Here is a 15,619-nt window from a genome sequence, read left to right as displayed (position 1 = left end):
TTCTAAACCCAACTTCGCCTCCGTAAGTTGAGTCACCTCAGTTCCTCCGTCAAATGCTTCTCTAAGGTAAGATGCATGTACCTCGAAGCTCCCTTCATCTTTGGCACCATGCAGGGTGAGCCCGCTCCATTAGAATTAGGGATCCATAGAACGATATGATCCTACTCTTGCCTCTACAAGAGTTCATGTCCTTGACCTCTGTTCAAGGAAAGCTCTGTGCCTCCGCTCTATATTCTATCTTCTATGTCGGCTCCCTTCATGTGGCTTGGGTACTTCGCCAAGTTACACCTAAGTTACTCTGCTCCTCGATTTGTATTGAGTTGATGGTGGCCCTCGCGCCCACCATTCTACGGGTTAGCCATTCGTTGAGTCTGATCTCTATATCGGCTCCAAGTGTGCCTTCATTTGTGTTGCCTTGAATCGCTCCCCCACTTGATCTTGTAATGAATTCCCTAATGTATTATGTCAAGTGAAATCATGTGATGACTTCTCACCACTCGCTCGGTCCATTGAGCTTTGTGAAATTATTTTAAGGTACTCCTCCTCAACATGTGTGGTTCGTTGCATATGGTTCTCCCTCTGAAGAGTCGAGACTTATCCCTCTTAGATATTTGTCCTGTTGGAGCAACTTCTCTCTTCGCTTTCTTCTCTTTGAAAATTTCATAGACCACTATCCCCTTGGACTAATCTGCTATACTGAACAAACTATGCATTGTTCTGCTCTCGTAAACGCACTTGCTAGATTGCGACTCCACGTCAATAAAGCCCCCACTGCACCCCTCAAGGCCTAGCAACATGCTAAACTCGCTGCACACTTCAGCCTCCTACGGACGTATCCTTATTATGCTGAAGAGAAAGTTTCAATGCTCCATGGCGCTGAGTTTTGGTCGCCTTGGGATGGCCACGAACACTCCATCGTTCACATACAAGCCTTTGCATGAGTACCAAATTCCTCAGGTACCAATTCCTCTCACCTTTGTGAGCTTTACACAACTCTTTCGGTCGATGAATAATCCATAACATCTTACATGATCTCAACCTTTATCAAGCACCTCGCTTGCCTTGAGCACCATCAAGTATGGTTACCAATGTTGAGTCGTAGCTTAAACTCAGCCATCCCAACCTTTGTGCGATATGCGTTCTTCTCAGCTTACTTGTCCTCGTGGTGCCTCTTGTGCGAAGGGTTAGTTATTCCTCTGAATGCTAATCTCATATGCCTGCTCCTCTGAACGACTCATTTTCCCTACATTTCCATGTCTGCTTGCCCTCAAACGGTCATGCATGCTTACTGCCCTCAACGTAGTCTCGTTAGGTCCCCCACGTTTGCATGCCAAGTGTTTCTATGAGTGCTTGTCCCGTTATGATACCATCTGTCACGGACTTTGCTGATTTTTCCTAAGTTATGTGGCACCCTTGTGTGTCCGTCTACAAAGGTCAACTTCCCCGAAACCTCTCATGGTCCCTTAGGACCTACAAAAGAGAAAACGGGTTAGAGAAAACGCCTCACTCGGGAACCACAAGCAAACATATCATAAAACACTTTATAATTAATACAAATTACAAACAGACTTCACAAGCTCTAAACAGTTGCACAACAAATGATCCAAAATGGTCCACTATAGACCGAGATCTCCTACAAGTATCCACATGACACAACCTTTATTTACAAGCCTAAAATAACCTAAAACTCAACTAAATTGGGGCTGTTAAGCCTTCGACCATCTCTCTACATGCTGCGCAAAGCATGAACAAACTAAAAGATACGGACATACATGAGCATTACATTAAACATCTTGTTTATAGTTCTGTCTATGATAGGATGTAGGTCGTGACAACTAAACCACTATAAACTCGGTTTGTAATTCTGTTATGCTTTTCATTCTCATATTGCAAACTGATTTAACTATCGACTTCTCTTACTTGCACTCTAAGTTTAAATACATTTTTGATACGGCTTTAAAGAACAAAATTTTTCAAACCGTCAAAGTTTTACGAAAGCACTAATTCACCACCCCCTTTTAGTGCAGAAACGATTCTAACACAAATGCTCATCTAGCCATATGTCACATAGGTAACTCCTAGATGTTGTGTTAGCTAATACTCTATATCACTCTATGGAGCTAGAAAATCTCTAAAATAATTGTTTAGATGGTTTGTTTCTATGTAGTTTTGCTTGTATGTGATGATTGTGTACAACCTATATTTATTTAGAAGCCAATCAAAATAAGACTACTAAGCATACTATAAATTCTTTATATGCTGTACAAAGTATAAATAAAATTGAAAGATATAGACATACAAAAACATTACATCGAATACCTTATTTACAGTTTTATTTGTGATAGATCATACCACTCATTTAAGCATTAAAAGAGTATTGCCGAGAATGCTCCCCGACTTAGTTTTATAAGATTCAAAGTGCCCAAATTAGCAAGTTCTATCTTAGATCATCTCAAAGAAAAAATAGATTGAATCTGAGTTAACTTTCAGTTCGAACTATCAAAATATACTCAAACACAATTCAAACTCATAATCTATTTTTAATCTAATTTAAATTAAAATCTAACATGAAGACATCCAAAGCGTTAAAGAAATACTCGCACAGGTAATCATAATTTTTAAATATTTAAAGAATTATGTAACTTATTTGATATTGAACGTACACAAAGTTCTCTTCTCTTCAACCTATCAGTGTTTCTAGAAAAAAGATTTCAAAGATCCTCATATTAATTATATGATTAATAAGCAGTTCATAATAACAAAATATATTAAGAAAAATTTTACACCATTTTTTTTATAGTACAAAAACAAAATACATTTGAAAAATGAGAAACTTTGTATTTACTCAAGAAATTGAAAGAAGTCAATCCACCATTCGTAGAAGCATAATTCAGAAAATTGGAAAGTTGGTGTTTATTCATAAAATTAAAAGAAATATTTTTCCCATACACATAAACATTATTAAGAAGAAAAGAAAGAAATTGAGCAATCAAGTAATAGGTTCATTTTTGCTCCTCCCTTAATTCTGAATTGATGTGGAACAAAACATACACATCAACTTACAAGTAATAAATAATTTCTTAAAAGATTTTTTTTTACCAATATGAAATAAGAAGCTGATCAATATATATAATCTTATCTTTGCAAATAATTTGTTTTTTGTTATGTGCAAATTTCTTTGAAAGATAGCACAAGATGGTTTGTAACATCAATTAAAAGCAATGTGGTCAATGAAGGTAACAACACATCTCATACAACAATCGTAATGCTTGTTTGTGGGACTTTGCATTCTCTTGAAGGCGAAGCAATGACTCATTTTGGGCGTTGCCATCTCTCGAAGATTCGGATTGAAGATTTAAGTTTCATTTACATTGACGAATTCAATCACGTACAATCTATATGATGATTGAATAGCCTGATTTATCTAACATATAGTCAGAACAATGTAAGCTAAATTAAGTAATCGATTTAATCAGTAAAATATTAATTCGAGAAGCCACCGAATAAAGTGTTCTACTTAACCCAACCAACAAATTCGATGTTCTTTTATCTCTTTGTAGTCGAACCTCTACAAGGTTTGAACAAGAGCTTAAATATTAAGCTCACTAAGGAAAAGTGAAGAATCACAATAAAGAGCTTAAATGTTTAAGCTCACTAAGGAAAAGTGAAGAATCACAATAATAAAGAGCTTTACACAACCTTCTTGAAAAGACTTGAATAGTTGATGTGGTGAGGCTTGTCCCCATTAAATAAAACTCATAACATGCCTTCAATGTCTTCCTTCCTTGTGATGCCAATCCTTTTCAGCTCCACACAATAGAAAATCTTGCAATGTTTAGAAAGCTCATATTTGCAAATATCATTATCATTCTTGTGAACATATATCCATCTAGAAAAATCAAATTAGACTACTGTTAGCCATAGCTAATATTAACTAATATTCAAAGATAGTAAGCCTATATATGCTAGTTTTTAGATTTTTTGCTAGGTTGCAAATAGGAAACATAAATAATATAAACAAATTAAAAGATTCACTTGAGAGGTATATATAAAATATATAGAAAAAAAATGTACAACCCCAATGTCCATAAATTAAATATAAACAAGGTTTTAGGATTTGCTATGATGTATATGCTATTCATAAATTAATATTTGTGAGGACAGCTCAAAAATGTTGTGATGCCATCGTTTGAAGGAAAGGCAACTCAAATCGATGACCCTACCACGAGCTTAGATATTGCATCATAAAGCAGGTTGGTTGGGGGGAGAGAGAGAAAGAGATCGATCGTAGGGACAGTGGCTGAAAAAGAACATGGGGGTATTTATTGGTCCAAGTACACGGACAGGATTAGGGTTCAAAGGATGATGATAGGAGAGGACTCTCGGTCAACACCCCCACGTCGAAGCAGACATCCGTGCATGGGCTTTGTCCGCAAACCGCGTCGGTTCATGTGATGTGGATCACGTACAGTTTGCGAGGACGAGCGTCGGCGGCCGCTGACACAGTAGCGATGGACGAAACGTGGTGGCGCTGCTTCGTCTCTCCGTCCACGGTAAACGAAGAAGACCGTCAAATCCTTTTGCATGGGTGGGGAGTCGGACGTGGTTTTATTGCGCTACTGCAGATTGATGTGAAGACGGATACTGCCAACGCAAATAAACAACTCCAAAGAATATTGCTGAAGTGAAGAAAGCGATCTTTAAACAGAGCCTCACGCGGAGACGCATTAAAGTAGTGCAGTACAGCCCTTCTTATGTGGGCGCGATTCTTATTGGCGTTACCATTTTATCTCACTACTCAATTCTCACCCACTTATATAGAAATATTAATATCATCAGGTTATGAACTCTTTGTTCTATAGAAAAATGAAGATTAAAGCCATGTCTTTATGGTACAGTAGATTGCACGCAACCAAGTTGCATTAATGAATCTCAAAAGCCAAGTGGACATGCCCCAAATTTAACCAAGCTAAATGCAGCTCATACGTGTCGCCGATCCACCGCTTATGTACTCAACAAACGACCATGGCTTTGAAAGCTTCGGATAGAAGATTACAAGAACCAATTCAACCTCACCACAGCTTTCCACAGTCATAAGAATGAAACTTGACTACAAGTTCTCTACGTTGGTCCAAATCCACCGAAACTATGTTTTATGTGGGTCTTCTTCTTGATTTCCTTGCTCTTTTGAGCTCAATTAGCAGAAAGCTTCTCGATGGAGGGCGCAGCAGTTCCAACGCTATCTCTTTTTATCTTTGTGCAGCTGGCACGCGGCTCTGTTCGCTCTATATAGCACAATCTGCATGTAGTTGTGAAGCTCATCACCTCTCCATTAATGACTCCCTCCCTCCTCTATCCTTTCCGCAGCAATACCGGCATCATGGCTTCTTCCCGGCCCACCTTTGCTTCTCTGTTCCTCCTCCTCCTCCTCCTCCTGTTAACGTCCGCCCAGGGCAGCTCCTTGAATACTACGGCATGGCATCCGGAATGCGAGACGCCCAAGGCACCGCGGCGGGTGTCGTCGTCGGCCAGCTCCTTCGTCCCCTCTGCCGACTTCGTCTCCACCCTGCAGTCTACCCTCGAGGAGATCAAGAAGGTCATGTCACTTGTCTCTACCTTCTCTGGAGTTCTCGGAGGTGACCTCCGCCTTTCCTCCGCCGTCGACGACTGCCTCGACCTCCTCGACCTCTCCTCCGACGAGCTCACCTGGACCCTATCTGCGTCCCAGCGCACCACCGCCTCCGCGTCTGCCTCGGGCGCCGGGAACCGCCGGTCCGATCTCCGCTCCTGGATGAGCGCCGCCCTTGGGAACCAGGACACCTGCAAGGAGGGCCTCGACGGGACCGGCGGCCTTGTCGAGACCCTCGTCGCCGGCGGCCTCGACATGGTCACCTCCCTCGTCTCCGACGGCCTCCGCGAGATCGCGGCGGGCGGAGGGACCGGCGGCAAAGGCGGCAGCAGGAGGCTGATGGGGTTCCCGGAGTGGGTGTCGGCGGCCGACCGGAGGCTGCTGCAGGCCCAGCCGACGACGGTGGCGGATGCCGTGGTGGCGCAGGACGGGAGTGGTAACTACACGACGGTAGAGGCGGCCGTGGCGGCGGCACCGACGGAGGGCGCGCGGAGGTACGTAATACACGTGAAGAAGGGGGTGTACAAGGAGAACGTGGAGGTGAAGAAGAAGAAGTGGAACCTCATGCTCGTCGGTGACGGCATGGGCCAAACCGTCATTTCCGGCAGTCGCAGCTACGTCGACGGCTGGACCACCTACCGCAGCGCCACCTTCGGTGAGTCAAAAGAACCCATCCTTCACCACGTCACGGCATTATCCTTCTCTAACACATATCCAAAGTCAAAATTGGTCAATGCTTCGTACTTATGTAGTCAAAAATAGTCGTCCTACCGAGAACACGACACCAGTCACATGCGCTGCGGCGCATCAAAGGAAGAGACGGAAGAGACGAAGTTAAGTGACGTGACCGTCACCGGCTTTTCTTCCGGCTTTAGGTCCTTTAGACCTGGAGAGTGTCGGTGTGTCCCAACCTCCCTTTCCTTTGGCTCTCTCATGCTCTGGATCTCGAGAGAGCCACGCCGGATGGCGAAGCTTTTGTGTGAGGTCCTCGGTACCCGTATTACATTGCCGGCCTTAGCGTTCATTTGTTCATGCTATTCCCGTGTCTGCTGTCAAGAATCGTTCCTCAAGTGGTCTCTCGATTGCCCTCCTGGTCTGATCGAAGCTATGTTTGGATCTGACAAGATGCCACTGGCCTCAGATGGAAAGTATCATTCCTCCCCATCGTCTTCAAACCGTCCTCAGCTGCACCCACCTATGTGATTGAAGGCCACCATCACCATCGATCTCCATGTGCTCTCGAGTCAAAAGCGAGTCCTTTCTTTACGATGCATGCATCTCTCTCTCTCTCTCTCTCTCTCTCTTCTTTTGGGGAATACGTGTCACCGAATGTGTTCTTGCAGCTGTCGCCGGCAAGGGGTTCATCGCCCGCGACCTGACGATCGAGAACACGGCGGGGCCACAGAAGCACCAGGCGGTAGCGCTCCGCTCCGACTCCGACCTTTCCGTCTTCTACCGCTGCGAGTTCTCCGGCTACCAGGACACCCTCTACGCCCACTCGCTGCGGCAGTTCTTCCGCGAGTGCCGCGTCACCGGCACCGTCGACTTCGTCTTCGGCAACGCCGCCGCGGTCTTCCAGAACTGCCAGCTCTTCCTTCGCCGGCCCCTCCCCGAGCAGAAGAACTCAGTGACCGCCCAGGGCCGCAAGGATCCGAACCAGAACACCGGTTTCTCCTTCCAGTTCTGCAACGTCTCCGCCGACGCCGACCTCGTCGGCTTCACCAACTCGACGCCCACGTACCTCGGCCGGCCGTGGAAGGAGTACTCCCGCACCGTGTTCATGCAGTCCTACCTGGGCTCGTTGATCCGACCGGAGGGGTGGCTGGAGTGGAACGCCGAGTTCGCCTTGGACACACTGTACTACGCCGAGTACATGAACTACGGGCCGGGTTCCGGGTTGGGGAACCGAGTCAAGTGGCCAGGCTACCATGCACTCAGCGATCCGGCCATGGTTGCCAACTTCACGGTGGCTCAGTTCATAGATGGAAACATGTGGTTGCCGTCAACTGGTGTGAAGTACACAGCTGGGTTGACCGTGTAATAATGTATATAGAGAGAGAGAGGAAAAGTTTCAGTAATTATAATTTGTTTACTCTCATAATATAAGTCAATAGTTGTTTTGTAACTGTGAGAGGCATTGATGGGGCAATGGAGTTGACTTTATGAATCTCTTCTCTTGTTTGTTATCTTTTTCTTTGGAAAGTCACGTAATATTATATTTTTGTTGTTTTAGGACCAAATAACGTATTACATTTTTCTTTTTCTTTTTACTTGGAGAGGAAAAAGTATCATGAATGGTTGCTATTTATAAGGTGGGAATGAAATATTCATGAAATAAATAATATTTCAAAGATTATAATATTTGGAATAAGATTAGTGAGTGTAAATATTATTTTCCCATAAGTTAGAACTTAGATATGTAAAATCGCCTTCATAAAAGAAAAGGCGCCTTCATACAACATGCCTCGCTGCCCTCTTCCCCGACGGCCTTTTCCTCGCCGCTTGCACGCCCCCTGCTGTCTGCGGCACCGTCGTTTGCCCACGCCCCAGCGAATCCACTCTCCGCGTCATTCGCGAATGCATCCACCGATTCTATTAGGAAATCCAAACCCTCGATCGCCATGGCCAGATTTGGGAGAAGAGAGACTCGCATTCGTATATTTCCCGGTCGAGGAGTGGCTCTCTCCGCGGCGGACGTCCAGACCGTGTACCCGATCCTCTCCAATGTTTTGAGCCTCGATGAGTCCGCCCTCGCCCAGATCGAGAACCGCCCGGAATTCTGCTCCTGCCTTCTTGTAATCTTTACAAACCCATCTTGCTTTCTTGGATTTCTATTTCGCCCGTGGTTCGTTTCAATTCGACGATGAATTCAACTCAAGAACTTGGGAAATGGTGGATGCAGGAGATCGTCACGGCGAGGGATTCGGGTCGCCGGGATGATGTTCGCCTCCTGGCCTCCGTGTATTTCTAGAACAGTATCGGTCCGCTCCTGGAGGCCTCGCCGTGATATCCTGACAGCTGTCCCACTCGAAGCATGGAACTTTCCATGGTTTGACTGCTGTGAGTTTTACTCGGTCTGCCTTTGTGTGTTTTTTCGGATTTATTTTGATAAAAATCCGTAGGATTAAAAATCCACGAGAATTTAGATCAAATCTATTAATAAAATTTCTGAAGGATGCACAAATTGGATGAATTCGAATGGTGAGGTACAACTTTAGAGTGCTCTGATGGCATATTAATGAATTATTACAATTGCATCACTGACTTGTTCCATTGCCCTGCTCGCTTATAAACATAATTACAAATAGGTGCATTGGAGATGGGACATGAATTGAGATGGTTCAAAGATTATGACTGCGGAGGGCCTTTTCACTTGATCTCCTCTCCATAAAATTTGGGATTTGATAATAAGAAGATTTTCTAATGACTTACCTTAATGATTTTTATTCTAGCATCTCTGTTTTTTGATGCATCCTGATATATTTAGACTGCCTAGTGACCCTTTTATCTTTTTGTTATTGTTTGCTCTATATTTCACATTCATTTTTAAGAACATTGTTTGCAATGGTTGCCCCTGTTCTTATACAAGTCACTGCTAAAGCTTCCATTTGTTAATTTGTTATTTCTTCGCCCTTTAAGTACAGCTACCAAAAGCCAAGATTGCCAATAAAAATTGTGGCGATTATATTGATGACGTGCAAAGAAAGCAACTTAAAAGGAAAGGAGAAAAAAGGTAAGATATAAAATAACCGAAAATATGACTCCTGCCAATTTTCTTGTCATAATGGATTGAATAGATTTTGGTCTATGCCTGATGTACCTATTTATAATTGCATAAGGTAGGTGTAGTTCAGTCGAACGCTTTTGATAATGGTGCAGAAGAAAAAAAACCAGAGAAATCTTCTGCAGCATCTGCATCTTTCCTTTCTCATAAGCATACATTTTTTTTTATGAATACTTCTATGTAGTCCCTTAAGATGTCCATTGTAATGTTGTTCATGATAGGGGGAATGATAAAGAATAAATATTGAATATTGTACTTTTTACTCGTTGAACTTGGACCCAAGAATTTAAATACCGGATGGACCCTTACATATTGATTGGTGTTTTATCGGTTTTACCAAGTACTAGAATAGAAGCTTATAGCTTGACACTGGCTTTAAATTATTGTTATTATTTTATTCAATGACAATGGAGGGTATTATTTGGTATACTGCTTGGTGTCTGGTATTGTACCGGTCTCATAGATTACTGAAACCCGTACGAACAAGTACTTAAATCCATGGCAGGACTATCAACTTAGTATAAGAAAGGAACCAACAAATTCAATGATACGTCACACTGACTGTGCTGCACCGAGCAAGGTAATTCTCTTGAAAGGAACATCTTGAAAGAATGTTTAATATTCTTGTTATTATTTCTTTCATACACCGAATTCTTCATTGGCCTTGCATTCATTTCTTTCTCATATATATTTCAGATCCTACCTGATTCTCCAAGTTTGACTTATTAAAGCTTTGTATGGTGATTACGTTGAATTTATCAAATTCTGATAGAATTAAGCTTTTCAACTCATGCAAACCTAGATTTTGCATCTTATTGCATCAGTCATATTATACACTGAACATAATCAAAGTGGTGCTTTATACTAATTATTATTACTGCTGTTTGCAGAACATGATCACCTATTTTGTAGTTCTTCACTATTAATTTACTATGCTTAAATGAATATGGACATATTTATTAATTATTAGTCAATCAATTTCATTCGATCTGTAGTGCTTTTTTGTGGAGGCCCCTCCACTGATTACTGGAGTTCTTCAGGTACTTGAGCGTTCTATTGGATTGACAAAGCTTGCATGGGCATTATACTTGGCACATTTTCTCATACTTCTGATAACTGGGCCCTGCTTTCTAGAAACTCATCCTAACTGGGCCCTGATCATAATCCTTCCGTGACACCAGTGTGTGCTTCTTCTGCCACCATTCTTGACAGGGTGTTGGTGATGAATACCAACTATTTTGCTCAATTAGCATCTGAACCATCTCTTGCTATGGCCCTTCAGCAGGCAGGACTTTCCATCAGCCAGAAAGTAATTCTTTGTTTGGCTCATATATGGGTTGATAAGGTTCGAAATGATATGAACCTTTGCCTTCAAATTTATTCACTGCTAATTCTTCTTTAGCCTAGCTTTAGACTTGTGTGATTGCTTTAGCCAGCTTTATATGCAACATGTTTTCACATCTTCATAGCTCTTGTTGATGATTTCTTTATAGTCTTGCCCGAAGAGGAACTGCAGTGATCTTGAATAGGGATCATACAATGATTGATAGAATCCCCGTAAAAATAGCAGTAGGTCAAACCATCAGCGATTTTGTATTGGGTCAACATTTAGAGAAGAGATGAATGTTTGTTTGCATTTCAGCCTTCGTTCTCTAGTGGGTCAATACACACACACACACGTGTGTGTATAGATATATATATAAATATGCATATATGAATGTATATACATATATATATATATATATATATGTATGTATATACGTATATATATATGTGTGTGTGTGCGTGTGAAGATTCAGATCCAATTATACAGTTACAATTGAAAACTATGCTGAAAGACAAAGTAAAAGCTTGTGCTTCTTTTCATGGAGGTGCATCTTTTGATGCAGCTATTCCAACCATCAGCACTTGTTCAGCTATAGCAGGCATGAAAGATGGTTTAGAAATTTTGATATGTATTCTTTATTCTTTTTGTGTGTGATGCCTTGTGTTACTCTATAGGTGATTGCATAATGAGTCTTGATGCATCCATAATTTTATTCGTGTTTGGAAGCAAATCAACCGGCAACTAATATTCGAATTATTTGTTTCAGGTATTTTGTAAAGGGTGTAGCTTGTTGACTTTTCGTCCCACATTGCTCTGGATCCATCCAACTTTACAGACCTTTCGAAAATAACAATCACTGGAAGTACTTCAAACTCGCAGCCGGATGTCCATCTTGAATGAATGAATGTTCAACTCCAGTTCATTTGGCTGAAGGGAATGTGTCCCTGAGAAGCAGGTAACACTTTTAGATACCCTGCTACATGGTGATTATTCATATTTGCACATTTCCGTCAGTGGCTGTGTGGAACTTGGAATGGGAATTCAAAGAAATATAACTCGTCATGGAAAATAATCTTTCTTGCGTGGGTAAATTACCAATTGTTTTTTGGGAATCATTTGATCAATTATATGAGTTAGAACATAGTCCCTGCGAATATTTACTTACTGAATGGGAGCATCATAATCATATTGTCGAGCTTAAACCCCAGCGTAGTTGCTGCATTTACAATTTACCTCAGTTTGAACAGCATTTGATATGAATCATTCGTGCCATGATGTACAATTATTGATACAAACAATGGAAGAACCGAAAGCAATGTTCTTATTTATTACCCAACATTTATTCTCGTCTCTTCTCATAATGCTTCCTCTTTCCTCGGATGCCAATAGGTGAAGCTGCAATGGCTGTGCAAACTTGAAATGCTTTCTCATCAACAGTACCATATACTACGGTTCGTCCTCGAATCATATGACCCAACCACAAAATGAAAAGCCCGCAAATGTCGTCTTCGGTTATTCTTAGTTTGGGGTTGCGGCAGCTGTCACTTACTTGGCACAGGGCATAACTATGAAAAAGCTGGCCGTCCGCCTTCGTCTTTCCCATGCACCGTACTCCGCCATAATTTTGTAGCCATCTTTGGGTGGCCGCAGCGTGACTGAGGTAAAGAGAAGGCGTCATGTGGGCCATCTGCAACCACTTATCTTTTGAGGCGAGGGAGAGTTAGTCCCGACCCCACATAATCCATACTGCATGAGCTTGGCCGAAAGCTGAGGAAGAAGACAGGCCACCTCAGCTCTCTCTCTCTCTCTCTCTGACTCGAGTAATGACCACAGACACAATCATGCATAAAGTGAGATGAGAATGTACTAAGTTTTATTCGGAGCACCGAGAGAGGGGCAGTGGAGCATCCCCGCCCCCGCCCCCCCATGCTCTTGGTGTGTGTGGCTCTCGTACTGAAAGCATGAGAGACACAAGTGCTTCAACTTGCATCACTTGGAACAGTTGCCCAGACTCCATCAAGAAAATACTCTTCTGTGCGGCCTCTTTATAATCTGAGAGGTCAGAATTTGAGTCACAAAAATAATCCATTCTCCGAAACTACGGAGAATGTTGCAATGATAAAGGACGAGTGCATGGGAACATCAACTTTCACATGTAGGAGTAACAGTAAACCACACCATCCAAAGAACACCTTCCTATTGAGATCATCGGTCCCATGTAAACCGACCGAACCGCCATTACAAGAGCCACATAGAGGAGCAGCAGCAGCACTGCCAGCCCTATCCTCGTCAGCCATTCCCACGCTGCAGCAATTGGAATATTCCGAGCATGTCCTCCCCCCTTCTTCTCCCCTCCACCCACCCACGACCAATTCTGTTCTTCCATCCCCTGCCCAATTGTGCTCCTCTGCGCTCCTCACTTCCTCCCAACCATCACTATCCCACCCTATAATTCCCACACTCGAAGCCAACTCCCTCACTCTCTCTCCTCCACAAGCCATCAGATCAATGGAATCCGCAACGCTTCTGTAGTCCGTGCTGTAGTTTTCCCTGCTGCAATCGTCGGCGTCGTCACGGAACTCCGAATTGGCCCACTCGAGCACTCCCCTAGGCGTCTCGATGTCTGCTTCAGCTAAGAACGGGTGCCGCAGTAGCTGCTCCGCCGTCCACCTCTCGGTCGCGTTCCTTCTCAAACACTTGTCGAGAAAATCGCGGCCGAGCTCCGACAGCCAGGGAGGGAATTCCGGCAGCTTGTCGCCGTAGCCGACGAAGAACATAGCAGCCTCGGCATCCTTGGGCGTGTAGTCCGGCCACGGCTGCGCTCCGGTCGCCATCTCGATGACCGTGCAGCCGAGCGACCACACGTCCGACGCTGGCCTCGGCCGCTCCCCCCTCGCGACCTCCGGCGCCATCCACAGCGGCGTTCCCCGCACCCTGTTACGCTCGCCTCCATCGGAAATCCTCACCGCGGCGCCGAAGTCCGCGAGCTTAGCGACGCCGGGAGCTCGGCCTAGAAGCACGTTCCGGCCCTTGACGTCGCAGTGCACGACGCCGGCGACGTCGTGGAGGTAACGAAGCGCGCAGGCGACGCACCGAACGTAAGCTCGCACCTCGAGCTCGTCCATGGGGCAATTCCCCTTCTTCTTCCTCGCAGTCTCCAAGTCCGCCGCGGTGCCGCAGGGCATGTACTCCATGTGCAAGTTGCGGCACGCGCCGGCGCGAGCTTCGCGGGTGGTGTCGTCGCCGAGGTACTCGACGACGTAAGGCGAGCGGAGGGACTTGAGGAGACGAATCTCGTTATCGAGAGCAAGGGTCGGAGCGGGGTTGGAGGAATGCAGAGGGACGGACTTGACGGCGAAGACTTCGCCGCTGGATTCGTCCAAGGCGAGGCAGACGGTACCGAAGGAACCGCTTCCGATGACTCGCCCCCTCACCCAACTCCTGCTATCGCGGCGGCGGCGGCCCTCCATGGAGAAAGGCTGGTATGGTGAGCTAAGACAGGAGCCGGGAGTGAGAAGGGAACGGAGCGGATAGAGGGCAGCAGAAACGGCAGGACCGGTATATATAGTTAGGCGTGCAGTAAATAAGAGCACGTGAGAGAGGAGAGAAAGGGGGGAAGTGGCCAACGGTGGGAGCGGGGCGTGGGAAAAAGGCTCCACCGGAAACGGTTTCTTTGACGTAATGGAAATGGACGACGACGAACCCATCCGAATTGGGTCTTGATTTGGTCAATTCGATTTAAGCCGACTCGGCATCGAGTGACTGATTGCGAACGTGGTTTAAGTTTTGCTGGAGTTAAGCTCGTTTGACTTCATGGAGATGGCGAGACTGGTGGGATGGGGCAAGTTCGACGTAGTGGTGGCTGCGTGGCTCGTGGGATGCGGTCGAGGGGCGCACGACGCTTGCTGTGGCCGCAGCAGCAGCAGCAGTAGACGTGCAGGACGACGACCGTCTTCCTTCCTCCTGCTGGTGGCGGTGGTGGGGATTCGGTGGGCGCACGTCATGGCCCAGAATGATGGCACGGCACGCCATGGCGTGCTCGCTTCCTGCCGCGCGGGAACACCGGCCAGCTCGAGATCGAGCACTGCATGCATATAAAGAAAGGGAATGATGGCTGTAATGCACGAGACATCTCGGCATCCATCTTTCTCCGTCCAACACCAACCGACGAAGCAGAGAAAGAAACAAAGGAACAAAACAGAGTCGCCCTGCCCTGTCTCCTGCTATAACACGAACAGATCATGGTCGATCGTATCGGTCCGATTCGGTGTCTCCTAACGAAGGAGCAGCCGTGGAAACGGGAGGTGATCCAAGAACAGGAGCTGGAGGCCATGTTCTCAGCAATGGAGGAGTTGATTACGGCGGGGTGTCGGCCGAGAAAGAGACATGCAGGCAAACCTGCATCGTGTTCAATTAACGACGGCGGCATTAACGTGCACAGTTTCTCACTTTGCGTGTTCTTCCTTAATATTTGGTTGGTGAAAAATAGGGAGAAGGAGATTCGGCAAGAATGTTAGCAAGGAAGATAAAAGGTGTGTTGTTTAGGGGATGTCAACATGGAGGGAAGGGGACATGAGAAGGGAAGGGTTTGAAGAATTCATGTAGTATTGAATGCAGTGAGGGCACAAAACATCACACACACAACATGTGTGTGATGCAGAGAAGGGGAAAAGGGGGGCCTCTCCTTCTCCTTTTCTTTTCGTGTCTAATACTGAGGTGAATTAGCGGTAGACATTTTAATTTTGTTGATTTTGATATTCATTGTGAAGATCTGATTCGATAGAATAATTGTTTCATTAACTCATTGATGTTTGTGATGCTTAAATCTAAATTTAAATAATATATTATAAAATTTAGAGATCAAATCAACACGATTGAT

The 15,619-nt window shown here is 44.7% G+C and overlaps 2 protein-coding genes and 1 long non-coding RNA gene across 3 annotated transcripts; 2 read left to right on the top strand and 1 right to left on the bottom strand.

Moving 5' to 3' along the window:
- The first annotated feature begins 5,127 nt into the window (after positions 1-5,127).
- Positions 5,128-7,796, top strand: LOC135642354 (pectinesterase/pectinesterase inhibitor PPE8B-like). The gene is made up of 2 exons (XM_065158453.1): positions 5,128-6,284; positions 6,973-7,796. The coding sequence occupies exons 1-2, from the start codon at positions 5,336-5,338 to the stop codon at positions 7,668-7,670; spliced, it is 1,647 nt and encodes a 548-aa protein (XP_065014525.1). The 5' UTR covers positions 5,128-5,335; the 3' UTR covers positions 7,671-7,796.
- A 278-nt stretch (positions 7,797-8,074) lies between these two features.
- Positions 8,075-11,846, top strand: LOC108953336 (uncharacterized). Its single transcript, XR_010498101.1, has 4 exons — positions 8,075-8,424; positions 8,532-8,689; positions 9,274-10,758; positions 11,507-11,846. It is a non-coding gene; the product is annotated as an uncharacterized LOC108953336 (long non-coding RNA).
- A 966-nt stretch (positions 11,847-12,812) lies between these two features.
- On the bottom strand, positions 12,813-14,754 carry LOC135643815 (mitogen-activated protein kinase kinase kinase 18-like). Its single transcript, XM_065161181.1, has one exon. It carries the CDS (start codon positions 14,445-14,447, stop codon positions 12,813-12,815), a length of 1,635 nt encoding a protein of 544 aa, XP_065017253.1. The 5' UTR covers positions 14,448-14,754.
- Positions 14,755-15,619: the final 865 nt, after the last annotated feature.

Source organism: Musa acuminata, chromosome BXJ3-7 (assembly GCF_036884655.1).
Source record: "Musa acuminata AAA Group cultivar baxijiao chromosome BXJ3-7, Cavendish_Baxijiao_AAA, whole genome shotgun sequence".
Taxonomy (NCBI): Eukaryota; Viridiplantae; Streptophyta; class Magnoliopsida; order Zingiberales; family Musaceae; genus Musa; species Musa acuminata.
The sequence above is the reverse complement of the archived record's forward strand: the minus strand, read 5'-3'. Positions and strand labels throughout refer to the sequence as shown.